Source organism: Diabrotica virgifera, chromosome 2 (assembly GCF_917563875.1).
Source record: "Diabrotica virgifera virgifera chromosome 2, PGI_DIABVI_V3a".
In the NCBI taxonomy this organism is placed as follows: Eukaryota; Metazoa; Arthropoda; class Insecta; order Coleoptera; family Chrysomelidae; genus Diabrotica; species Diabrotica virgifera.
In genome coordinates this window covers 74178083-74205897 of record NC_065444.1, presented here as the reverse complement: position 1 = coordinate 74205897, position 27815 = coordinate 74178083, and the positions used below count along the sequence as shown (strand labels likewise).

Genomic DNA, 27815 nt, shown 5'->3' with positions numbered 1-27815 from the left:
ATTGATATTGAATATTGACAGATTTCAGGATATTTCTTTGATTGTGAATGATTTTTGATAAAAAAGAAGACGAAAATGTAATTTTAGGATTATAGGATTTATAGGTTATATTTTCTTTTTAAAACACGTTCTAGCCCAGAAGGGGTTCATATCAGTATAAATATTTATAAAATACAATGGCTAAGTTTCACTTAAGTAAGCTTATTCTAGATTATTTAAACAATCATTTTCAACTCTTTCCTTTTCAGGAAAAAAGTCTAAACGACAGCCAGCGCGTCTCAGATATAAGATTGAAAAGAAAGTCCGAGAGCACAACAGAAAACTCAAGAAAGAAAATAAGAACAACCCTAAAAAGAAAAAGGAAATAATACAAATCCCAAACATATGTCCTTTTAAAGAGGACATTCTTAAAGAAGTAGAAGCACTAAAGAAACAAAAGGAAGAAGAAAAACTTAAGCTAAGAGAAGCTGCAAAATTGGAAAGGCAAAAGGAGAAAGAGGAAAGTAAAAAAGAGAAACTTACTGCAGGACTTCAGGGATTAGTGCAAAATGCTGAACTAAGGAGTAAACTTCATGAACATTTAACACCAGATAATAATGTAAAACAGCATGAGACAAATAATGAGCAGTCTCTGAAACAATATTACAAAGAGTTTAAGAAGGTTATCGAAGCTGCAGATGTTATTCTAGAAGTAGTTGACGCTAGAGATCCTTTAGGTATTGTATTTATAGGGTATATTCCATCTTAAATCACCTAGACAAAAACTTGAGGATTTCCGATTTGTCTTAAACTTGGTATATAGCTTCTGCGTAACATAAAAATAAGACATTTACACCCGAACAGTTGTTTCCTCAATTCCCAAAATACAGGACCTTAACCCTCTTATTGGCAATGTAACAAATTTGTAACATTTTCATTTTAGGTCCTAGGTGAATTCTTGGTAACTTGAAGTATATTTTGTTAGTCATATTTTGTACTAATAATATGAGACTATCCCTAAATGGCAATAGTTGGCTCATATTTTAAAACCTTTTTATATACTTGGCTTGGTTGTTGTCACAGTCTCCGCAAATTTTGTAATCCATTTTAAAAATAGTTCTAGGCTACCTAGGTACCTGAAATTCTCAGAATAGCTTAGAACTTGCCAACAATGCAATATTTAACTGCTATTATACAGGGTGATTGATTAGTAGGGTAAAGCTCCGTAGATCCGTTATAGTAATAAATATCGAAGTTAATAACAAAAATTGTAGCAAACTTTGAACTTCACAGTAGAAAATTAGTTAGAATGTTACAGGGTGTTCGATAACATAGTGGCAGATCAAAGTTATGTTTTTTTTTAATGGAACACCCCGTATTTTGTTTTATATTCGAAATCTTCTTAACTTCTCCATTACAAAAACATAAAGGTTTAGTATGTTATACAGGGTATTTACAAAGTTTTAACTAGGGAGCGGATTTTATGCTAAATGCATATTGCATGCATATTTCGCATATTTGAGAAATGTACTAAATTTTGCATATTTTTAAAAAAACATGCATATTTTGTGCCTATTTAAAAACATTTAAGTCCAAAAAAAAATTTTAATTTTTTAATTCGACACAAAATATTTCCCCGCACAGGTTGTCGTATCTATTAATTCGAGTACTACCTGAAGAGTGACGGCTCATTCACTGCCTTTCATTTTTTCTTAGAAATAAAGTACTTATTGTGCTTATAGTACGCCGTTATAAAATGATTGTAGGATGTTAAAGTGATGAAGGATGGTTTACCCGGAAATCTGAATTTTATTTACGTTTATATTTAGTAGGTACCTATAATTCTGGTGATTCTTTTAAATCCTCTATTGTTAAGAGAATTTACACCTTTAAGCATAGTTTTACGATTTTCTAACGGAAATTAACAAGTTATTTTAAAGACGCCCCAATTACTTCTATTGGTGTTGAAAGGAGTTTTTCAAGTTATAAAAATATATTATCTGATCAAAGAATATGTTTCCTCGTAAAGAATTTGGAAAAACACATTGTAGTGAATTATATAATCGAAGATATGGAGTTCGAGTTTGGCAAGCGAGGCGAGAGGTCGTGTGGCAGGTGTATTGGCGATAAGGTAATTTCGAATTCGAAACCTATCACAATAAAAACACCGGTTTTTTAAAAGACCTATCGTTATCGATAATCGTTAAACTTAAAAAGCGTTCTTGTGCGAAATAAAAATAAACTTCTAAGTGTATAATAATAATATTTATATTAGTGCTGAGGTTAACATTTAATTTAAAATGGCCAGTGGCGGAACAGGAACAATCCGAAAGGAAACCTATAGAAAGAATGAAGAACTATCTGATAGTGGCGACGAAGAATCTAAGAAGAAAAAATATAAAGAAGATAAATTATATTTTGAAAAGAGTAACCTGACGAGACGAACACCGAATAAAAGCAACGACACAAATGAAGAGATGATAAAAATGATGCGGGAAGTTATGTGGAAAAATGATGAAATGATGGCAGAAATAAGAACCATACGGAAAGACCAAAAAGAAACGATGGAATATATTAAGGAGCTGAAAGAAAAAAACGAAAAATTGGAAGAAGGTTTAAAAATGGCAAACAATAGAATAGAACAATTGGAAAAAGATAGACGGAGAAATAATATAGTATTAAAAGGCCTAACACTAGATGCTACCGACGGAAAGCCTGTAAAGGAGTCAGTAGAACACTTCATAGGAAGAAATCTGAAATTAGAGGTCAGACTGAGAGGAGCGGTGAAGATCGGCGACCAAATCTTTGTAGCAGAAATGGAAAACCTAACGGATAAGATGAGTGTACTAAAAAACAAAGGAAAACTGAAAAATCTACAGGGACAAAAGGTGTATATAGAATCAGATTTAACAAGAAAGGAAAGGGAAATACAAGCAAAAATTAGGAAAATGGCAAAAGAAGAAAAAGACAAAGGTAATACTACGAAGATAGGATATATGAAACTGGAGATTAATGGAAAGGAGTGGAAATGGGACCATAATAAAGAGAAACTTATACTAACTCACAGAAATATCGGGGAAGGGACTTCAAAAAACTAAAAGAAAATAATGAGACCGGACCCACAACAATGACAACCAAGGCAATGAATGGGAAAAGCGATAGGGAAAAAGATGATGCAAAGGTAAACAAGGATGAAAATAGGAAAAAGGGGAAAGCTAGATTGCAGAAAAAAGGAGAGATAAAAATGGGAACATGGAATGTGAGAAGCATCAATGGAAAAGAGGAAGAACTGGTAGAAGATATGATAAGACAAAAAATAGAAATACTAGGAATAACAGAAACGAAGATGAAAGGAAAAGGTCTTAAGAAAATACACAAAGGATATTGGTTACTTTGGGTAGGAGCGGATACAAAAGAGAGAGCAAAAGAAGGAGTCGGGATAATAATTGCACCGAATAGACTACAACACGTTATAGAAGAAACATATGTTAACCAGAGAATATTATCGGTGAAAATTAAACTGATGGACGAAGAAATATGGACAATAATAACAGCCTACGGAGTAAATGAAGATGCAAGAAAGGAAGAGAAAGATAAATTTTTCGAGGAGCTCCAAATGCAAATTGATAATGGGGAAGAAAACATAATTGTAATGGGAGATCTAAACGGTAGAGTCGGAAACAACAACAGCGGAATAGAGGAGTGCATGGGAAAAGAAGGAGAAGAAATGCTAAACAGAAATGGTGAAAGAATAATAGAAATATGTATGGAGAATAAACTAGTTATAACAAATACAAAATTTAAACATAAAGAAGTACACAAATACACGAGAGTACAAGACAGCAGAAACGAAAAATCAATCATAGATTACTTTTTGGTAAGCAGCAACAAATGGAAAAGAGTACAGGATACGAAAGTGAAAAGAGGCTCGGAGATTGGCAGTGACCACCATCTAGTAATAATGAGAATGAGAACAACAGAGGAAAAAGAAGAAAAGAGAAGAAAGGTAGTAAATGAAAAAATAAAAAGTTACAAATTAAAAGAGGAAATATATAAGAAGAAATTCCAAGAAAACTTAGATAATACTTTGAAAGGTAGGGCAAAAAATACAAATATAGAAAAAAAATGGGAATATCTAAAAACCAGCATAATCAAAGCAGCTGAGGAAACTTGCGGGAAAGCAAAAATAGCAAACACTAACATGAGGAGAACAGAATGGTGGACGGAAGAAATACGAGAGAAAATAAAGAACAAAAAAGACAAATGGAAAAGATACCTAAGCACAAAACACCCGGAAGATTACGAAGCATATAAAGAAAAAAGGAAAGAGGTTAAAATAGCGGTGAAAGCAGGAAAGGAAAGGTCATGGGAGATATTTGGACAAAAAATGACAAAAAATTATAGGGAAAACCAAAAACTCTTCTACGGCGCATTAAAACAACTCAGACAAAAGAAAGAGCACACGATGCCGAATATAAAAGACAAGAATGGAAACGTACTAACAGAAGAAAAACAAATAATGGAAAGATGGAGAGAACATTTCAAAGAGCTAACTCATGTAGACAAGGACAACATAGGGGAGATACAAGAAAGGAATGAAGAACAACAAGTGGAATCCATAACAAGAGAGGAATTAGAGAAAGCAATAGAAAGAGTAAAACTGGGCAAAGCACCAGGCAAGGATCATATCACCCCGGAAATGATAAAATTCATGGGGACAGAGGGAATGGATAGCATGAAAGAACTAATGAATGATATCATAAATAGAGCAGAATTACCAAAGGACTGGAAGAAAGACATTATATTACCAATACACAAAAAGGGAGACAAGAGAAACTGTAATAATTACCGAGGTATCACCATATCAAGTATCCCTGGGAAGGTATTAGCAAGAATACTAGAGACAAGAATAAAAACACAAATAGAAACAACTATGGAAGACACACAGTGTGGATTCAGGAAGGACAGAAGCACGCAAGACCTAATATTCACATTAAGACAAGTAAGTGAGAAGGTAATCAAGAAAAATAGAGAGATACATATGTGCTTCATCGACCTGGAAAAGGCGTTTGACAGAATCCGAAGAAAGGACGTTTGGAAGACACTAACAGAAAGGGGAGTCGACAGACACATAATAGAAGTAATAAAGGATATGTACAAAAATAATACAAATACAGTAAGAACCAATAACGAGGAATCCAGAGAATTTTCTACAAGTCAAGGCGTCAAACAGGGATGCGTGCTGAGTCCACTGCTATTCTCAGTGGTACTGGATGAAGCGATAAAGAAAGCCAAGAGAAGAATGAGAAAACTAACATTAGGATACTGGCAAATGAAACAGACTCAACTATCGGAGCTACTATTTGCAGACGACATGGTATTGATAGCAGAAAACAGAGAAGACTTACAGAACAATCTTGAAATCCTAGAAGAAGAACTATCAAACATAAATATGAAAATTAATACAGAGAAAACAAAAACAATGATAATTTCAAATACGAGGAAGACACACGCAATAGAATTAGACGGGAAACAACTAGAGCAAGTGGAATATTTTAAATACCTAGGAGTAATAATCGAATCAAATGGTAAACAAGACATGGAAATAAACGAGAGAATGGGACGAACAGGAAGCTTATTTAACACTATGAAAACAACATTTTTTGGGAAAAAAGGGATACCGGAAAAAGTAAAAACGGCAGTCGTTAAATCAGTAGTTAGACCAACAATCATGTATAGCAGCGAGACATGGACATTGACGGGGAGACAAAAATCCAGAGTCAATGCTATGGAAATGAGGTTCCTGAGGAAAATAGCAAACAGAAAAAGGACAGACAAAATACGAAACGAAACAATTAGACAAAACCTAAAACTAGAACCAATCAATGAAAAAATAGTAGAAGGACAACTTAGATGGTTCGGGCACGTGTGTAGAATGTCGAACGAGAGGCTAACAAAACGAGTGTTCGAAACGAGAGTGCAGGGGAAAAACAAAAGAGGGAGACCAAGAGTTATGTGGGTAGATGAAATCAGGAAAGAAGTCGAGAAGAAGGGATTGACATTGGAAAGTGCAAGAAACCTAGCGCAAGATCGGAAAGCATGGAGACTACAATGCCAAACTCAACTCCACCAGCCTTACACCTAAAGGTAGAAAGGCTTAGGACTAAGTAAGTAAGTAAGTAAGATATGTTTATAGTGATATTGTTGTTTTATTTTAAATAGGTAACTATTGGTAGCAGTTTTTGTAAAAACTGTGCATAAATTGCATATATAAAAAAATTATTTTATTTGAAAGATAATAAATAAGATTGCCGCCCACTATAAAAGAACCCCCTAGAATAGAATAGAACAGAAAATTTGTAGTTTCTGAAAATGCGCATTTTTTGAATTTTTGTGCATATCTTGCGCATATTTCGTAATTTTTTACCGCATATATATGCGCATATTTCATTAAAATTGAACGCATATAAATCCGCTCCCTAGTTATAACCAATTTTATATGAAAATCGTGAAAAGTTTAACTCCCTGTATAAATAAAAATAAGCACAACAGCAATCGTTTATTGATGCCAGATTTTTTTGTTTATTGTCAAAATTTTCATAAATGATCCATATTGCTAATTTTCTTTATATTGAATACAGGGTGAGTCAAAACCCAAGTACATTATTTTCTCAGTAATTTTAAATGAAACACTGATTTTATCTCACTATCAAAAAGTACTGTTACCATACTTTAATTTTTATATAACATTCCCTATTCTAAAAGGGCCAATGTCAAATTTTTGTTTTTTTGTGCAGCTTTTTTTTGAATTTAATATTGACCAAACAAAATGCAAAAAATTGACTCTGGCCCTTTTATCATTAAGCCACATTATGTGACTTGGTGTTAAAATGGCCAATTTCAATTTTTTGCATTTTGTTTGGTCAATATTAAATTCAAAGAAGAGCTGTACAGAAAAAAATTTGAGATTGGCCCTTTTAGAACCAAGCAACAGATATGGACTATTTGACTTAACTTTTCATGCAATATCAAAGTCCTAAATTCATTTTTGCAAAAGTTATAGCAAATTTTTAATTTTCGAAATGTTAGTCTTACTTTGCAATTTTCGAAGCAGCAAATAATCGGACCAAAATTAAAAAACATTTGCTCATCTGCTAAAAGATGAATACCCCAAATAAGATATTTAATTACCCCATTTTTGCCTGTAGCAATTTAAACGAAAAAACTGCCATTTTTGACCCTTATTTGTTAATAACTAAAATTCTCGTCCCAATTTTGACGGGCATTTTTGTATTTATATTGTATTAGGTATATAGTACCCAAAACACTTATTTGCAACCTGGCTGCTCAAATTTCCTGACAAAAACCTTTTTCTCTGGACTTAAAAACCTTACACCCTCGTTAGAAAAACGATATTTAATTCTGAATTCCTTATGGGTGTATTGTGAAAAAGGATTTATTCTATCTTTGAAAAGTTTCCTTTTTCGTGTATTTTCTATCATGTTAATTAAATTATTAACTTCTTCGGCAGTTGCAATACCTTTTAACACATTTTTTTATTATACAGTGAGCACGTAGAATAAATTCATTTTCTCGAGAATGGACGATTTTGGAAAAAAATCCCAAAACAGGTCAATTTTTATTTTTAAATTGCGACTTTTTGGCATATATGTATCATACTAGTGACGTCACCCATCTGGGTGTGATGAAGTCTTCTTAAAAATTTTTAAATGAGGATAGGGTTCGTGTGATAGCTCATTTGAAAGGTAATTTAATTCTCTATTCAGTAATATAAACATTAACGTATTTATTTATACAGAGTGTCCAAAAAAAATTTTTTTGAATTAAATTTATTGACATAAAAAGAAGAATGTGTGTAATTTATTTAACTCACAATACATTTTACTGCTATCAGAAAACAGGAAATAATGTTTATTTGACAAATAAATATTGTTTTTTGCTTAAATTCAATATCAAAGCCGCCACCCACCTTCCTATGGACAGTTTGAACATTTAGTTTAAGCAAAAAGCAATGAATATTTTTCAAATAATTATTTTTTTCTGTTTTCTGAGAGCAGTAAAATTAGTCGGAGAGATAGAAGCGGATTTTGTGCGTGATAAGTAATATGGAAAAACTATACGTGGGGCCGAGGGTAGTTATAAGGGGTCAATGTCGCGGTTTTTATTTTTTTTTTGTGGCTCTCATGTTGGAGATAGTGCACCAAAATTTAGGAGTAAGTAGGTCATGACGTAACTAAGTAAAATGTCCAGGGGCGGAACGCTGCTTGGGGTACAAAAGGGTGGTAGGCAGAGGTGAGTATAAAAATATATGGGGGTATTTTTGCGTTCGTGATAGAGATAGTGCACCAAAATTTGGGAATAAGTAGATCATGACATTACTAAGTAAAATCTCCAGGGGCGGAACGCTGCGTGAGGGACAAATGTTGTGCCGGGTCACAAAAAAAATAATACACTGCTACTTTGACCCCTTAAAACTACCCTCATCCCCAAGTCTGGTTTCCGGCTCTGGGGATTTTACTTAGCTAAGTCATGGTCTACTTATTCCCAAATTTTGGTGCACTATCTCAATCTAGCACGTCACAAAAATCCCCTTATATTTTTTATATTCACACCTATCCCCACCCCTTTATCGGCCACGCAGCGTTTCACCCCTGGAGATTGTCCTTAGGTACCTCATGACCTACTTATTCCCAAATTTTGGTACACTAGCTCGATCATGAGCGTCACAAAAAAAAATAATAAAAACGGCGACTTTGACCCCTGATAACTACCCTCATCCCCAACTCTGGTTTCCGGCTCTGAGGATTTTACTTAGATATGTCATGGTCTACTTATTCCCAAATTTTGGTGCACTCTCTCAATCACGAATATCGCAAAAAACCCCTTACATTTTTTTATATTCACCCCGCCCCACCCCTTTGTCGGCCACGCAGTGTTCCACTCCTGGAGATTTTACTTAGTTACGTCAGACCTACTTATTCCCAAATTTTGGTGCACTTCAAATCTCGATCATGAGCGTCATAAAAAAAATAATAAAAACCGCGACTTTGACCCCTTATAACTACCCCCGGCCCCGACTCTGGTTTCCGGCCGTAGGTGAAAGACATGTACACAACTAATTCAACATATCCCCGTATAGATTTTTCATATTACTTATCACACACAAAATCCGCTCCCAGCTCTTACGACTAAATATATTTTGGATTAAATAAATTACATGCATTCTTCTTTTTATGTTAATAAATTAAATTAAAAAAATGTTTTCTTGGACACCCTGTATAAATAATTATGTAAATGTTTATATTACTGAATAGAGAATTAAATTACCTTTCAAATGAGCAATCAGACGACCCCTATTCCCATTTAAAAAAATCATCGATGACGTCATCACGCCCAGATGGATGACGTCACTAGTATGATATGTATGCCAAAAAGTCGTAATTTAAAAATAAAAATTGACCTGTTTCAGGATTTTTTTCCAAAATTGTCCGTTCTCGAGAAAATGAATTTATTCCAACCTTTACGTGCTCACTGTATAATTACTCACAAAACAATTCAAAAGATAATATATTTTTGCCTTTGATGACATTGACAGTCATAAAATAGGTTATACCAGACTTAAACAAGGGTGTGGGTCGGTTTAAATTTGGACTAAATTCTTATACCAAGTATAACCTATATCTAAGTTATTCCATGTTTATTGGTAGTGATTTTGCCTATACCTGATTTATTCTCAGTATAACTTTTATACTTGGTGTATTAGTAACAGTGTTGAAGTCCTGTATTTTGTCCATCTGTGGGCAAATTTTCAGCCAATTCAAAGGATATGTATTTTGGAAATTGAGGGGAATGTGAAAAATGACGTTTTAACGTTTTCTGAGCTTAAATTTGATTGAAAATATCAAAATAACTTGTTATAATGCTGTACAATGACATTTTTGAGTTCCTTCTGTTGAAATATTATTTTTTCCATTGATACTTTTATTTGATAAAATATAAAAATGTATTTAAATAAATACCAAATCACTGTAAAACCGCTAAAAATGATATTTAAAACTATCAAGGAAAAAAACTACTGTTAAGGCTTAAATCTCTTATTTTTATTTTATGCAGAAGCGATACACCAAGTTTCAGACAAATTGTAGGCCCAAGAATATTTTGGATCCAAAATTGAGTGGTTTGAAATGGAATAAATCACCCGTAGATATTTTATTGATTACAAGGTTTTTTTGTTGTTAACTGGGTTTATTGTAGGGACTAGATGTAAGCAAGTAGAGCAGGCTGTGTTAGATACAAAAGGTAATAAAAGACTAGTCTTAGTATTAAACAAGGCAGACTTAGTTCCTAGGGAAATTTTGGATCAATGGCTAAAGTACTTGAAGAAAACCACTCCCACTATAGCATTCAAAGCATCAACTCAAAATCAAAGTAAAAAGTTAGGACAGAGAAAGCTTGGAAAGGGAAATAAGGTATTGCAGAGTTCAAATTCTGTAGGAGCAGAATTGTTAATGTCTCTGCTAGCAAACTATTGTAGGAACAAGGGTATCAAAACTTCTATAAGAGTTGGAATTGTAGGTTTGCCTAATGTAGGAAAAAGTTCAATTATTAACAGCTTAAAAAGGTCTAGAGCTTGTAATGTTGGTGCTACACCTGGTGTTACTAGGTAAGTGAAAAAATAGTGCAGTGACTTTGTGGCATTGAAAACATAACTCATTATTTTATTTGACATTCCATATATGCTTCAAATATTGACTACAGTCCGTACAATATACATACTGTTACATGTCATTATAGAAGGAGAGGCATCGCCGAAAAATATCTCTGAATTTACTAAAGCTAGTTTTTTCACAGTTGATTACTGTGATTGTGTAGAGAAACATACTGCGGTCGGTCAAGCGAAATGTAGAACAGGGGTTACTGATAGGTTATCAAAGTTGCTTTCCTACGAAGGTAATGCAATTAATTTACTAAGGCTTAAAATCAGTACACACATTCTAAATTGAATATAAATAAAAGGTATTATAGTCGGTCAGCTGTATGACGGGACAGAGCCGGTCGGTCGGCCCCAGTGAATGTACAGGATTATTCACTATATTTTGACCCCCTTGTAAACTGCTTTATTTACAGAATTAGAAAAAAATGTAAAATACAAAAGTTATTCGATTTTTAAATTATGATTTTTTGACATATAGAGCGTGTCTACTTAAGTTGGAAACATATGGGAAACTTTTTTGTTATTCATTTTACGAAAAAAAGTTATTCTTTATAAAAAGTTCTGCATGCTCTAAAACCTAAGATTCAATCATCAGATATCAAATTTTGTCAATATTATACGAGGTATGTCAAAAAATATGAACTTCGTTCAAGAGTAAAGTACCTTTATTTCTCTCAATATCGAAAATTCTTATTATGAAAAGTTGTTTGGAAATAAAAACTAAGATCAAATATGCAATTACATGCTTCTAATCGGAAAAAAATATTTTCCAAATTTTTCTCAAATTTATTGATACTAACTTCGTTTTTATTTATTACACATACGATAATTATTTTATTATTACTTTTACGAAAAAAAGGTATTCTTTATAAAAAGCTCTGTATATCCTAAGACCGAAGATGCAACCATCAGATATCACATTTTATTAATTTTATACGAGGTATGTCAAAAATATGAATTTCACTCAAGAGTAAAGTACCTTTATTTTTCACAATATTGAAAACGGTTATTAAAAAAGTTTTTTAGAATTAAAAACTATGTTTCAATATGCAATTACATCCTTCTAATTGAAATATTGTGAAATATAAAGGTACTACAATCTTAAACGAATTTCATATTTTTTGACACACCTCGTATAAAATTAATAAAAGTTGATATATCATGGTTGTGTCTTAGATTTTAGACCATTCAAACAAAGCTTTTTATGAAGAATAACTTTTTTTCGTAAAATGAATAATAAACGAGTTATCATATTTGTAATAATTAAAAACAATGTTGGGTATCCATAAATTTGAGATTTTTTTTTTCAATTAGAAGCATGTAATTGCATATTTGATCTTAGTTTTTAATTCCAAACAACTTTTTTCATAAGAATTTTCGATATTGAGAGAAATAAAGGTACTTTACCCTTGACCGAAATTCATATTTTTTGACATACCTCGTATAATATTGAGAAAATTTGATATCTGATGATTGAATCTTAGGTTTTGGGGCATGCAGAACTTTTTGTAAAGAATAACTTTTTTTCGTAAAATTAATAATAAAACAGTTTCCAATATGTTTCCAACTAAGTAGGTAGACACGCTGTATATCGTACTAGTGACGTCATCCATTTCTGCCTATTTTTTTTAATGGGAATAGGGGTCGAGTGCTAGCTCATTTGAAAGGTTATTTAATTCCCTATTCAGTAATATAAACATTAACATGATTAATTATACAGGGTGTCCAAAATTTTTTTTAATTAAATTAGTTGACACAAAAAGAAGAATGTATGTAATTTATTTAATTTAAAATACATTTTACTGCTGTTAGAAAACAGAAATAAATGTTTATTGCACAAATAAACATTGATTTTTGCTTAAATTCAATGTTCAAACTGCCAAGAGGCAGATGGGTGGCAGCTTGAACATTGAATTTAAGTTAAAAGTAATGTTTCTGTTCAATAAACATTTGTTTCTGTTTTCTGACAGCAGTAGAATGTATACATATTGAATTAATTTAATAAATTACATACATTATTCTTTTTGTGTCAACTAATTTAATTAAAAAAAATTTGGACACCCTGTATAATTAATCATGTTTATGTTTATATTACTGAATAGAGAATTGAATAACCTTTCAAATGAGCTAGCACTCGACCCCTATTCCCATTTAAAAAAAATAGACAATTACGTCATCACGCCCAAATGGATGACGTCACTAGTACGATATATATGTCAAAAAATCATAATTTAACCCTGGAAGCTCACACTTGGGTGTGAGATACCCATCGCGACACTTAACTGCATGTAGCTTGCGCAGCTGCATTTCAATGGTAATGCTGCTTTATGTAAATTCAGTCTCTAGTCTACCAGGGACGGGTGTGAAGTTGCGGTCTCATTTGAGCAATATTTCCAATAACGAGAATTTATTGAATACAGGCTAGGGTATGTAGCACCCATGTGTGAGGTTTGCGATCAAGTGTGCGTTCAAGTTAATGACCTAACAACACAACATCCCACAAATTTAGTAAAGCAAACTAGGTGTTATTTTTGCAAAGGCAAAGATGGAAAAGCAAAGCGTGCATGCTCGGCTTGCTATAAAGCATAATGCATGGAGCATAGAGCCACACTGTCTTATGAATGTAGTTACTAAAATGAGTGAAACTGAAATACCTGGCTAAAAATGAATATGAGTTCTATAATCAAAAGGTGTTATATTTTAGTTAGAAAGACCATTTTGTTGTTAAATTAAATTAAAATATTTTGAATTATGTTTCCGGTTTTTTAGAAAATGTTTTTTAATTATTTTTAGGTATTTTTAATATTTTTTTCTTTTGTGTTACTACAATAGGGATGTTCACAAAAAATTAAATAGTCATTTCAAACATGTAAAACGGTTAAGAAACACCCTAGGAATAATTGTCTAAAATTTCAACAAAATTGAAAAAGCCTTTCTATAAAAAATCTTTATTAGAAATCTAGCATTATTTTAAATTTCAAGAACGCTTCTCTATTGGCCTGACGTCACTAGTTGCATACCCCAAGCGCGCGCCATTCTCATAGTGTTATTGTTTACCTGATTGACGTTTCAGGTCAGTTTATTTTGTTCTCTTCTTGTTTTATCAGGGTTAAAGTGGAGTTTTATAGTGAGTTTGTTTAGTTTAAAGTGGATAGACTGTTTGTAAGGACATATTTTGGGTGGTACAAAAATAAACAAATAAAATGGAAGAAGGTTTTCAGAAAGCCGATTCGTATAAACTACCGACTGTAGTGTAGATGTAACAATGGTGTATGATTTATTGGCATCTTGTAAAAAAATAAATTTACCACAGCTTTACTGAGTGTACATTCCATATAATTTTCCATGTCTTCTTTAAGCTAAAAAAATAAATGCTTAATACTCCACAAAAAAAATAGAGAAAGTTGTATGCATGCATTGTATTACCTTACTTTGGTTAGGTGTATTAAAAATATTTTTATTCTTCTTCATGTGCCTTGTCCGCTGTGGACGTTGGCTATTATCATGGCAATTTTAATTTCATTTGCGGCGTTTCTGAATAACTCAATCGATTTTTGTCCAAATCATTGGCGTAAGTTTTTAAGTCATGTGCGTCTTTTCTTCCGGGTCCGCGTTTGCTCTCTATTTTACCTTGCGTTATCAGTTGGAGTATACGATATTTATCATGCCTCATGAGATGACCGAAATATTTTAGATTTCGTTTCTTATTTGTAAAAGAGATTTCTTTTTGTTTTCCCATTCGACGCAATACCTGTACGTTGGTGTGAGTCGCCAGGATATTTTGAGAATACATGGGTACACCCACATCTCGAATGCCTCTAGCTTTTTCATTAATGTTTCCATTATTGTCCAGGCCTCTGCGCCATATAGCAAGACCGGAAATAATAACATTTTAGCAGCCGCATTCTTAGTGAGAGAGATATTATTATGTCGCAATGGGTGAAAATATTTCTCATGCATGTTGTTAAATGTTTGCTCTGTCCTTTTCAACTCTAGATCTTATTTCGGTTGTTTCGTATTTCGAGTTGACAAATGTTCCAAGGTAAAAAATATTTTTGAGCTTGGTTATTATACATTTTCATTTCAACCAATCTTTTCACTAAAATATTAATGATTTTAATATAATATCAAGTCATACCTACATCCACATGTAGTTATTTCAAGGTTTACTTTTACTGTATGTATTATTAGAATCCCGTTTTTAGGAATATCCCAGTTTAAGGAATACAAATTTGAGGTCCCGAAACTTTTTCATTTACTCCTTAAGGGGGTAGGAGCAAAATCTCGGTCTAATGCTATTTAAATTCATGCATCTTTTTCGAATTCTGAGAAAACTAATATATAAGTAATTTTGAAAAATGTAAATGCAGAAAGAACAATTACATTATTACCAAGGGCCAAAAGTCTCTGGAAAACTTCTATAATGTTTATTTTATTAAGTTAGTTCTTTAAGTTAGTTATTTTAAGTTCTAGCTGCAACAAACCATTTCTTTTTCTGTTTTAAATTGGCTGGAACGGTCATGAAAATCTTGTCAGAACTGTTTTTTGATGTATTTACACACCCAGAAACAAAACACCACTTATTTGGCTTCATTTTTAATAATCAAATACTTAAAAAACTGCGCACATTCAAATACACTTCGTAAATAAGTATACAAAACTAGTCGTCGATCAAAGACGTTACGACTGCTGACGTCACAGACCGTAGCCTCGCTGCAGGGTACCGTTTTTCTAGCCTCCAAGAAAATCAACATTATGAACTCATTTATCTTAAAAAATATACATTTTTAAACAGTTTTATGATTGTTACGTTTTTATATACCTTGTAATCTATTGAATTTAACTATATTTAAAAATTAGTGAACATCCCTATTAAGAGAGAGAAAATAAAATTATTGATTTAATTATTCTTATGTATTCAATAGTGATTGGAGAGTCTCTGGAAATCATAAAATATTTACTTTTTTTTTATTTCTTCACAAAAAATCATTGGGTATCTGATACCCATGTGGCGGTTTATAAAAAAAAATATGTGTGATCTTCCAGGGTTAGAAATCGAATAAATTTTGTATTTTACATTTTTTTCTCATTGTATAAATAAAGCAGTTTACAGGGGGGTCAAAATATAGTAAATAACCCTGTACATTTCCTGGGGCCGACCGACCGGCTCTGTCCCGTCATACAGGTGACCAACTATAATAACTTTTATTTATATTCAATTTAGAATGTGTGTACTGATTTTCAGCCTTAGTAAATTGATTGCATTACCTTCGCTTTTGCAATTTGCTTTTAAAAAGATACACAGGTACAGGGTGATTGATTAGTGTGATAAAGCTCAGTAGATTCCCTTAATAGGATTCTATAGAATCCCTTGATAGGATCTATTAGAATTAATATGTTTTAATTTAAGAAAGAACTAGGATTTGACTTTGAATAAAAACTGCTTTTATTTATTCAACAACTTCTACATTCATATTTTATCAACAACAACAACCTACTTATTTTTTTATATGTAATATAATATGTCGTTTCTGTCTCTGTCAAATAAGAACCTAAAGCCTGGTTTATATGAACATTACAAAACATATTCCAATAATAGCAATAACTAAATAATAGCAATAATAATGAATCGGATTTAGTTCCTACCGTAGTGAAAAAAAAAACAGAGAAAAAAAATTAGCATAGTTGTTGTATTTATTAACATAGTAAGTAGACATTGTTATTTGTAAGCTTTATTTTTTATTATTCTTTATTTTTAAGTGTATACTGGACAATTTTGTACTTATGAATGAATAATAATTTTATATTTAATTACGTGGCTAAAGGTTATAAACCAAGGCCAGAATCAGAACAAAAAAAATAGCAATAACGGTTAATAACAAAAATTGTAGCCAACTTTGAGCTTCACATTACAAAATTAGTTAAAAAAATGTTACAGGGTGTTTGATAACATAGTGGCAGACCAAACTTATGTTTTTGAATTTCTTTACGATCGAGAGTGAACTTTTATAATTTCCTGGAGCATGTATGTAGTTCGTTGCTAATCTTTCAAATTATGTATGTATCAGCGCAAATAAGTCATTAAAATAATATATTAGTGTTTTTAGTAAATGTATTATTTATTATAATTTTTGTGTCTTTGGATTTGTCTTCCTCGGGAATAAAATATTTTAAAATAATAGTAAGTATATTTACTTTAAATTTTAAAGTATTTTTATACTTCACTGGGTATATTAAATTTGTCAGTATGTATGAGTAATCTTGTAACCTGTCAAAGCAAAGGGAATATAGCTCAGTGGAAGAGCGTTCGTCCGGAGAACGAGAGATCCCCGGTTCAAATCCGTGTGTTATCTAACTTTTTTTTATTTTTGGTAGATATTGTTTTAATAAAAATTTTTTGGAAAGTAGTAAGTAAAAATTAGTTTAATCTTTAAATAAAATACAAATAACCTGTTGAAAGTATATTTATTTCGTTGAAATCATATAATAGAAGTATAACTTCTTACGTTCGTACAAAGTACACACACATTCCTTTTTTTTTTTTTTAATGGAACACCCGGTATTTTATGTTATATTCGAAATATTCTTAATTCCCCATCACAAAAATATAAAAGTTTGTTATGTTATACGGGATATTTACACAGTTATAACTAACCTTCTATGAAAATCGTAATAAGTTCAACTGGTTACAATAATACTTTTGTATTTTGATAACGATTCCTGAAGTGGAAATCAGAACATCAACAATATCTTGTTGGTTTAAACCTATGTGTATGTAAAATAATAATTCCACTACATGCGCGTATTGTAATATTTTTGTTATCCTTTCTAGGGCAATGCAGGAAGTACAATTAGACTCAAAGATAAAACTTTTGGATTCTCCTGGTATAGTTTTTGCATCTGGAAATGACAGTAGTGCTTCTTTGAGAAATGCAGTTCGAATTTCTGCCTTGAGTGATCCTGTAACACCTGCAAATGCAATTTTACAAAGAGTAACTAAACAACAAATGATGGAAATGTATGATGTTACTGAATATAGCACACCAGAGGTATTTATTTTCAAAAAATATCTAATTTTGAATATTTGTGCTACTAAAACATGTTTTAGTATGACTGTGTGTTTAGATGAATCTCTCTCTTCAATCCTGATTCCCCAGAGGGAGTGTACTGGTTGATGTGATGTTGTGAATTGTCTGTCTCCAAGGATCTCTGTCTCTGGTCATTTCTTTTAACTCCTGAATAGGTCTTTTGTATATTCCTGTAATTTGAGTTGGGGATCTTCCTCGTTATCTTTGGCCTTTCATGTTTCCATGCATAATGAGTGTTTCCATGTTTTTTGTGTTTGCTCTCATAACTTGTCCAAAGTATTTTAATTGTTGGAGATTGGAGATGGACTTTACTGGAGAGTCGTTGGCTAACTTTTAGCTCTTTTAAAATTGAATTGTATGACACACCCTACGGCAGAAGGATGAAAGATGGACTAAGATGATCATACATTGGAGACCGTGGAACCACAAACGAAAAAGGGGAAGGCCACAGATGCGATGGTCGGATGACCTGAAGAAACACACTGGGTCAAAAGGGATGCAAATTGACCAAGATAGAGCCATGGAAGAAGGAAGAGGAGGCCTATATCCAAGGATGGATGTTTAGGGCTGATTAGATAGATAGATAGATAGAAAATTGAATTATTTGTCCTATGGTCAGTTCAATGGTATGTTCTTTCTTCTTTCTGATTATCTCAGGGTCCAAGATTCACATCCGTAGGTCAGTTTTGGAATATTAAGCAGTTGATCAACCTCATCTTTAAAGCTTGAAATTTGACAGCCCTTCCATATTTTGGTCATTTTTGCTATGGCAACTTTTACTAGATTACATCTATGTTTAATCTCCTCCTGTAATGACCCTATGGTTGTTATCAATGATCCCAGATATAAATATAATCCTTAAATCTGGTCAATTGTGGTTATGTGTGGATGATTGTTATGTAGTATATCTGTTACAGTTCAAGTTGATTCTCAGTTAGAGTTTACTATTCCTAGTTCGAGTCAACTCCAACTAAAACGAGCAGTAAAAGTTGATTTGAAAAATTTAATTCAACTTTTACTACAGTCGGAAAAATGAAAGAATACCCATGAACGAACATATAGGCTATTGATTATGTACTATAGAAAGGAACTACAACGTTAACGGGGTTTTATTACTTCATATGGTCAATGAATCTCTATATATGAAAAAACAGCGGAGTGCTACCATTTAAAGGGGTGCGTTTTTGAGAAATGGGTGAATTAGTCCCTGGGCACAGGTTACATTAGGGTGAGTTCTATGCACTTTTGGTACAAACACGTCTACATAAAAATTGTACCTGGTTAAATTTCCTATCTAAATATAACTTTTTAAAGTCAAAGATACTTTTTTTACAAAAATATATTCAAAAGAAAAAGCCCAAAGAAACCCAAAAGAAAGAAATTTTGTTTTTTGTCCCATAACTTTTGTCCACGGGGATATAGGTATAGACATTGCTTCACAGAAAAAAAACTTACATATTTTCTCTTTAAAATGATGCTTAGTAGAGGTCGTTAGGATTTACAGTTTTCGCAATATGATTTTTCAAAGTTCGCCATTCACAGCAATTTTGGGCAATTTTCCTTGTTATTTCGCAAATATTTTTCTGTAACTTTTTTCTACGCAACTTTAGGCATATGCAATGGTACATGTAAGAGGAATAGAAATCAATTACCTTTAAAATGTTCTACTGTATAATGTTGTACGACTTCTTTTAAAGAGGTTATCTTTTTCAAGATTTTATACTTTTAACAAGTTTTTATATTTTTTACGATTATTTTTTAAATTTCCCATTATAACTTTTTTTCTTCTACATTTAGGTATATATTATATAATAAAAAAGAAAGCTTATTCTGTTTACTTTAAAATGGTGTATTATAAAAAATTCTAGGATTATTTTTGAATAAGATATGCTTTTTCAAAATGTAATAAGTACTTGCAACGATTTTTGATTTTAGGATTATTTTTTAAATTTCTCCTTATAACTTTTTTATGTGATTGTGTGTTATGATTGAATCTTATTTTTTATAGGTAATACTTTGGATCCACTTGACTCGGCCGGGCAAACTTCAAAATATGGATTAATTCCAATATTTACTGTCAAAGCTCCTGCACCACAAGCTTTGCTTGAAAAAATAGCATGTAAATGTACCAAAGGATGTACAAAAAACTGCGGTTGTAGGAAGATAGGAATTAGTTTTTCAATATTCTGTAAAGGGTGCATGTGTATGGGTACTAATTGTGGGACTCTAAGATAACTGAGGTGTCAGAGGAAGATATTGAAGCTAATGCTAACGAAGAGATGGACTTTGATTTTGAAATTTTTTAAATGTCAACTTTAAATAATTTTAACTAAAGTGATGTTTTCTAAGACTAATGTTTATGTAATTTTTGTAAAAGAAATAATTTTAAATAATACAGGTAAAAAAATATCAAAGAATCACTCGGTTTCCATTATTTAAATATAGATGATACACCATTTTAAAGAACAGAAAGTAAGCCCTCTTTATTCAGCAATATATAGTATATTCATGTACAAGAAAAAAAAAGTTATAATGAGAAATTTAAAAAATAATCCTAAAATCAAAAAGCGTTGCAAGTACTTATTACATTTTGAAAAATAATATCTTATTCAAAAATAATCCTCGAATTTTTTGTAATACAAAATTTTAAAGTAAACAAAATAAGCTTTTTTATTATATAATATAATATATACCTACATCTAGAAGAAAAAAAGTTATAATGAGAAATTTCAAAAATAATTGCCCAAAATTGCTGTGAGTGGCGAACTTTGAAAAATCATATTTCGAAAACTATAAATCCTAATTACCTCTACTACACAACATTTTAAAGAAGAAATATGTAGGTTTTTTTTCTGTAAAGCAATGTCTATACCTATATCCTCGTGGACAAAAGTTATGGGACAAAAAACAAAATTTCTTTCTTTTGGGTTTCTTTGTGCTTTTTCTTTTGAATATATTTTTGTAAAAAAAAGTATCATTGACTTTAAAAAGCGATATTTAGATAGGAAATTTAACCAGGAACAATTTTTATGTAGGTATGTTTATACCAAAAGTGCATAGAACTCACCCTAATGTAACCTGTGCCCAGGGACTAATTCACCCATTTCTCAAAAACGCACCCCTTTAAATGGTAGCACTCCGCGGTTTTTTCATATATAGATGTCCATTGACCATATGAAATAATAAAACCCCGTTAACGTTGTAGTTCCTTTTAGCTATCTTATTTTGAATATAATCAATAGCCTAATATAAAACACGCTGTATTTTCCTGTCACCATGTCACAAAGAAAATTGCCCAGCGCAAGTACATGTAATAAAAATTATTACATGTACTTGCGCTGGCCAATTTTTTGTATGATACGGTGACAGGAAAATACAGCGTGTTTTATATATTCGTTCATGGGTATTCTTTCATTTTTCCTACTGTAGTTGAAGTTGACTATTCCTGGATCGATTCAGTAAATGTCAATTATACGATTTATAAATCTCACGTGCTTTTTTGATGAGTGTGCGTCTCTTTGTTGTGACCGTTTTAACTACTTATCACGATTTAGTCCAGGCTGTATCGTCGCCCCCGTCAGGTAAATTATTCCGATTCTATTTCTTTGCTCAAACTTACTCAAAAAGAGGTACTTCTAGTAAATCCACAGGGTGCCAGGCGGTATTGTGGCTGAAAAATTGTTTAAACAATTTTTTTTAACAAATTCGCAAAAATATTTTTTTCACTTTGGACAAATTTTTTGTTAGATTCTTTGGGTCATTTTTTTCTCTAAAATTGATTGTTGTCGAGTGATATGCGATTTAAAATTTGAAAAAAGCGAAAATAATCGTTTTCAAGGCTTAACTCGGTTAAACATAATTATTATGAAAGTCAGAAACTGACCTTCATAATAATTCATCATTAATTATCAACAATGAGCGCTAAGGGTGTATTGAGGTGGCCGTCAATGTGAGTGTGAGTGAGATTCACCATTGGACGGCCGGAATGGTGCATCTCTTTCGCACTCACATTTTTAATAATTAAAAATAACAGCTTAGTAATAAAATAATGACAAAAATTTCTTTACGATCTTGTAGAGGGGGCTATAAGCTTTTTGGTCACTTTCTGACTTTCATAATAATTATTTTTAACCGAGTTTTTAAGCCTTGAATGGTTATTTGTATAACTCGACAACAATCAATTTTAGACAAAAATCACAAGAGACCTTTTTTGCTCAAAATGACCCACACGATCTAAAAAAAATGTGGGAAGTAAAAAAATTATTTTTGTGAATTTGTTTAAAAAAAAATTGTTTAAACAATTTTTTGACCACGGTACCGCCTGACACCCTGTGGATTTGTTATAATTTTGACACCCTCTTTTTGAGTATGTGCAAAAAATCGAGTCGGAATAATTTACCTAACGGGGGCGACGATACAGTCTGGACTAATTTGAACATATCAAGTAACATTTAATTTCTATTAGTATGATAAAATTGATCAAAATAAGGGCATAACCCAGACATCTAAAGCAGCGGTTCTCAATCTGTGGTACCACTGGTGGTACATTTCATTATTTGAGGTGGTACACAAAACTCAAAACAGCCAAAATATCAACACCACTATTGGCACAATTATAGGTAATTAGCTCACCTAGCTAGATGGGTATTTTAGTTAGGTGGTACCAAAAATAATAAAAAGTATTTGGTGGTACCTGACTCAAAAAGATTGAGAACCGCTGATCTAAAGTGAAAGTTATCCTCCAACACCAAATTGTTCTATATGGTCCACATAATGTTCAGAAAAAAGTCACACCATTTTGAGCGTCGGGTTTGGGGGGGAGAGGGGGGAGAAATCGGTAAATTCGTAGTTTTTTACGTTTTTCGTCAATATTTCTAAATCTATGCTGTTTAGCGTGAATCACCTTCTATACAAAAATGTTCTACATTAAATTTTAAATAAAAAAGGTTCTATGCATTATCCTTCTAAAATGAACGGTTCCGAAGTTACGGAGGTAGTATAGTGTAATTGGTCCAAAAAAATGCCTAACCCAGACATCCAAAGTAAAAGTTTTCCTCCAACACCAAGTTGTTCCATAAGGTCCACATATTGTTCAGTAAAAAGTTACATCATTTTGAGCGTCCGGTTTGGGGGGGAGATGGGAGAGAAGTCGGTAAATTAGTAGTTATTTTACGTTTTACGTCAATAGTTCTAAAACTATGCTTTAGCGTAAACAATGTTCTATACAAAAATGTTCTACATAAAATTTAAAACAAAAAAGGTCCTATACATAATTGTTATAAGATCAACGGTTCCAGAGTTACGAGGGTGAAAAGTGGAGGTTTTCGATACTTTTTATATTATTTGGACAATTATTGATGATGATTTTGGGTGGTGAGGTTGACGTTTCTTCAAGGGCTTATCACTAACATACCATCAGCCACTGAAATAGCAAATTTTATTTACAAAACAATTTCTTTCATCAGTAATAATATTATAAATTGCCCAAAACATATAAAAAGTATCGAAAACCTCCACTTTTCACCCTCAGTAACTCTGAAACCGTTGATTTTATATCAATTATGTATTGCACCTTTTTTGTTTTAAATTTTATTTAGAAAATTTGAGTGTAGAACATAATTTACGCTAAAGCATAGTTTTAGAAATATTGACGAAAAACGTAAAACAACTACTAATTTACCGACTTCTCCCCCATCTCCTCCCCAAACCGGACCCTCAAATTGGTGTAACTTTTACTGAACAATATGTGGACCATATAGAACAATTTTGTGTTGGAGGAAAACTTTTACTTTGGATGTCTGGGTTAGGCCTTTTTTGGACCAATTATAATATACTACCTCCGTAACTTTGGAACCGTTCATTTTAGAAGGATTATGCATATGGCCTTTTTTATTTCAAATTTTATGTAGAATATTATTGTATAGAAGGTTGTTCATGTTAAACTGCATAGTTTTAAAAATATTGGCGAAAAACGTAAAAAACTACGAATTTACCGATTTCTCTCCCCCCTCTCCCCCCCCCCAAACCCGACGATCAAAATGGTGTGACTTTTTTTCTGAACATTATGTGGACCATATAGAACAATTTGGTGCTGGAGAATAACTTTCACTTTGGATGTCTGGATGAATCAACTCTTACTAAATGGCGTTGGGAAGAGTATACTTTTTCTAGTTGGAGTCTACTTTTACTAGTATATATATAACGTTCTTGAACTCCTAAGTGGAGCATAGAGCTTCAGTGAAAACGCGCCATCGGGTTCTATTTTGCGCTAGGGCCTTCACCTCATTCCAAGACTTTCCTTGACTTCTTATCTCGTCCATGATGGATCTTCTCCAAGTTTGTGCTGGGCGACCTCTTTTTCTCTTTCCTTGGGGATTCCACTCTAGGGCAGTTTTTGCAATACTGGAACTATCTTTTCGGAGTGTGTGACCTATCCACCCCCACTTTCTGGATTTTATTTCATTTTCTACCCTCTTTTGTTGGGTCAGGTGTAGCAGATCTTCGTTTCTGATAGTGTTTGGCCAGAAAATACGGACAATTCTTCGTAGACATTTGTTAACAAAGACCTGCAATTTGTCTGTAAGGGATTTTGTCACTTTCCAGGTTTCACATCCATAGAGTAGAACAGACATAACATTTGACTGGAATATTCGGATCTTTGTCCTTGTAGTATATTCCCCAGACCTCCAAACAGGGTTAAGCATGCTGAATGCTTGTTGAGCTTTTCGCATCCTCATACGAATATCGTCTTCTGTACCTCCGCTTTCTGTTATGACACTTCCAAGGTACGTGAAGTTTTCCACATTTTCAATCTGCTTGTTGTCGATATTAAATAGCGTGTTGTTCCTTGCATTTATTCTCATGGATTTGGTTTTACCAATATTGATTTTTAAACCTATTTTATTGGCCTCAGTGGATAGTGTTTCCAACTGATCGGCCACATCCTGGAACCTTTGTCCTAACAGGCAGATATCGTCGGCGTATTCTAGATCACTTAGGCGTGTGGTTAACGTCCATTGTATCCCTTTTGTGTCTAAGTCTAGTTTGGAGAGAACATAGTCTAGAGCTATGTTAAACAGAAACGGAGAAAGCACACATCCCTGTCTGACTCCAGTAAGTAAGTCAAATTCGTCACTGTTGATCCCATTGTGTGTCACGCTGCACGTCGCCTCAGTGTACAATGACTTTATAATGGAAATTATTTTATGAGGAACGTTTCTTAGCTCTAAAATTTTCCATATAGCAGCATGAGATAGGGTGTCAAAGGCACGTTCGAAATCAACAAAAACCATGTATAGAGGTGTGTTCCATTCAACCGATTGTTCCATTATTACCCTCACAGTATTAATGTGATCTATGCAGGAAGATTCTGGTCTAAAACCTGCTTGATTCGTTCGACATTCAACCTTGTTTGTTAATCTTTTACTTTTACTAGTAAATGTTGAATAAAAACCTTCATTTTATGTTTATAATCAACTTTTACTAAAATCAGCAGTTTGAGTTGACTCAAACTAGGAATAGTCAACTCCAACTGGATAATCAACTTGAACTGTAACATATCCACTATCATGATCTTTGTCTTTGATATGTTTAATTGCAGACCAAATATTTAACTTTCATTTTCGACTTTTTGTATGAGATCAATTAGCTCTGCTTGACTATTTGCAAGAAGGGCTGTGTGATCTGTGAAACATAGGCTGTTTATTTTATGACCATTTATTGAAATGTGCCCTTTTCCCATCCTTCAAGTGGTCCTTTCATAATGTAATCCCCATATGTTAAATAATTGTGGAGATAGTATACAAATTCATTTGAAAGCGTGCCAAGCCCTTTAACTGATTCAGTAGTGTGTTTGTATAGTTCAGTTATAAGCGAAATTAGGTGTTGTGGTACGCCTACTTCTTTTAGTATTCGCCATAAGTGTCTTCACTTGACCCTATCTAATCTTTACGATAATCTATAAAACATATGTACATATAGTGAAATATTGAATTCCCTAGGTTTTTCTATTATTTGTTTTATATACAACAGGTGTTCTCGAGTGCCTCTACCTTTGGTAAATCAGTTTGCTCTTGTGGAATTTATCTGTATCATTATTTTGCTGGCAGGTGATATAAGAGAAATAGTTCTATAATTGCCGCATTTATGGAAGCTGCCTTTTTTATGTATTGCCATTATTGTAGATTTTGTCCAGTCTTCAGGCCATTGTTTGGGATGCCATATTGAATGAATTTAATTTAGTAAATTAGATTCATTCAATAGAATGGTGAATAGATGAATCTAATTTAGTAAAAATAAGACTAAATATTCTCAAACTTAAATATTGTTTTGTTATTTTGTACTAAAGTTTCATTTTTTAGGAATTTTATAGTTTAAAAGCTGCAAGGACTGGAAGATTTAAGAAAGGTGGTGTTCCTGATGCTATTGCTGCTGCCAGAGGTTTATTAGAAGATTGGAATAAGTAAGTTGAATTGAAATTATCATGCTTAAAAGTGATTAAGGGTGTGTACCTCTTGCACATACTGTTTTTATACCAATGTAGAATGTAGCACACAAGGTACAGGTGGTCATATTTGTCCCTTAATATCTCAGAAATTTTGATAAATGTATTTATTTTCAACGTTTTTCTATATGATATAATTGTTTCAGTGGAAAAATCAAGTACTATACAGTACCACCTGAGGAGCCTCAAAACAATGTGCACATTAGTGCATCAATTGTCACTGAAGTAGCTAAAGAATTCGACTTGGACAGTTTCGAGTCTATGGAAACTGACATTTTAAATAAAATCGAGAAAGAATCAGATACAAAAACAAAAGCATTTGTTTTGGAAAGTTTGGGACCTGTAGATTCTGTTGAGGATATGGAAGAAGATACGGAAGAGGCAGATGAATTGGTGAGTAATTAAAAAATGTTTTATAATAGATAAGAAATTATCAATCGTTAATTTTTAGATAAATGCGAAAACAAACATAGTCTCTAACAAGAAAAAACAAAAACAAAAGGGTGTCGCAAGGTTGAAGAAACTAGACCCAGAAATGGAGCTGGAAGGTAACCAAAAACTGAACCAAATTAGAAAGAAACAATTTAAAAAAGAGAAGAAGGATCAAAGGAGAAGAGAAAAAGTGGCGATGCAGCTTTCCTCAGGTTTAGAAAACTTTAACCTAAATAAATCTAATGAATCTGAAGATTATAACTTTGATACTGATTTTGTTACAAAATAAACTTGAAATAATTCATTGTTGCATTTAACCTAATAAGTCCTTAGAACTCTTATTCCATAAAAATCAACTCAATGAAATTTACAAATTAAAAGAACAAGTCTTTGAACTGTTCAGTAAGTTTTGTTACTCGCTGCGCTCTTGAGTTAAGTTAATTTTAATTTTTGGGAAAGTGTAGCACCACAAGAAATTCATGAGTGTGAATGTGAAAAGTATGTAAAAACTTTATTTTTATTTAAACTTCATTTAATTTACAATCTGTTATCACTCATAAAAATAAGTAAATTTTATGGCAATTATTAGAATGACATGCAGGAATTCTCCATTCAGAGGCTTCCTTTAATATACAGGGTGTAACAAAAATACAGATCATTAATTAAATCACATATTCTGGGACCAAAAATAGTTCGAATAAACCTAACTTACAAATATGCACATAAAAAAAGTTACAGCCCTTTGAAATTACAAAAAGAAAATCGATTTTAAAAAGCATCTTAAAGAAAAATTATAGAAATATGTGCACCCCATAAAAATTTTATGGAGGTTTTGTTCCCTTAAACCCCCCAAACTTTTGTATACGTTCCAATTAAATTATCATTGTGGTACCACTTAAATTTAAATAAGTTAAGTTCAGTATTTTTAAAACTTTTTTGCCTCTTAGTATTTTTTCGATAAGGCAGTTTTTATCGAGTTGCGGCTTCTTTTTTAATATGTTTACATAAAAATTGTATGCGGGTTTTGTTCCTTAAACCCCCCAAATGTTTGTGTGCGTTCCAATTAAACTGTTACTGC

At 32.4% G+C, this 27815-nt stretch overlaps 1 protein-coding gene across 1 annotated transcript; it reads left to right on the top strand.

The window, feature by feature from the left end:
* Positions 1–44: 44 nt before the first annotated feature.
* On the top strand, positions 45–27041 carry LOC114329489 (guanine nucleotide-binding protein-like 3 homolog). The gene is made up of 7 exons (XM_028278614.1): positions 45–195; positions 249–716; positions 10255–10663; positions 17547–17763; positions 26163–26263; positions 26452–26698; positions 26757–27041. The coding sequence occupies exons 1-7, from the start codon at positions 177–179 to the stop codon at positions 27024–27026; spliced, it is 1731 nt and encodes a 576-aa protein (XP_028134415.1). The 5' UTR covers positions 45–176; the 3' UTR covers positions 27027–27041.
* Positions 27042–27815: the final 774 nt, after the last annotated feature.

Coding starts and splice junctions, on each gene's coding strand:
- LOC114329489 (XM_028278614.1), top strand. Junction 717..10,254: donor TGACGCTAGAGATCCTTTAG/GTATTGTATTTA, acceptor GGTTTATTGTAG/GGACTAGATGTAAGCAAGTA. Junction 17,764..26,162: donor CTGAATATAGCACACCAGAG/GTATTTATTTTC, acceptor TTCATTTTTTAG/GAATTTTATAGTTTAAAAGC.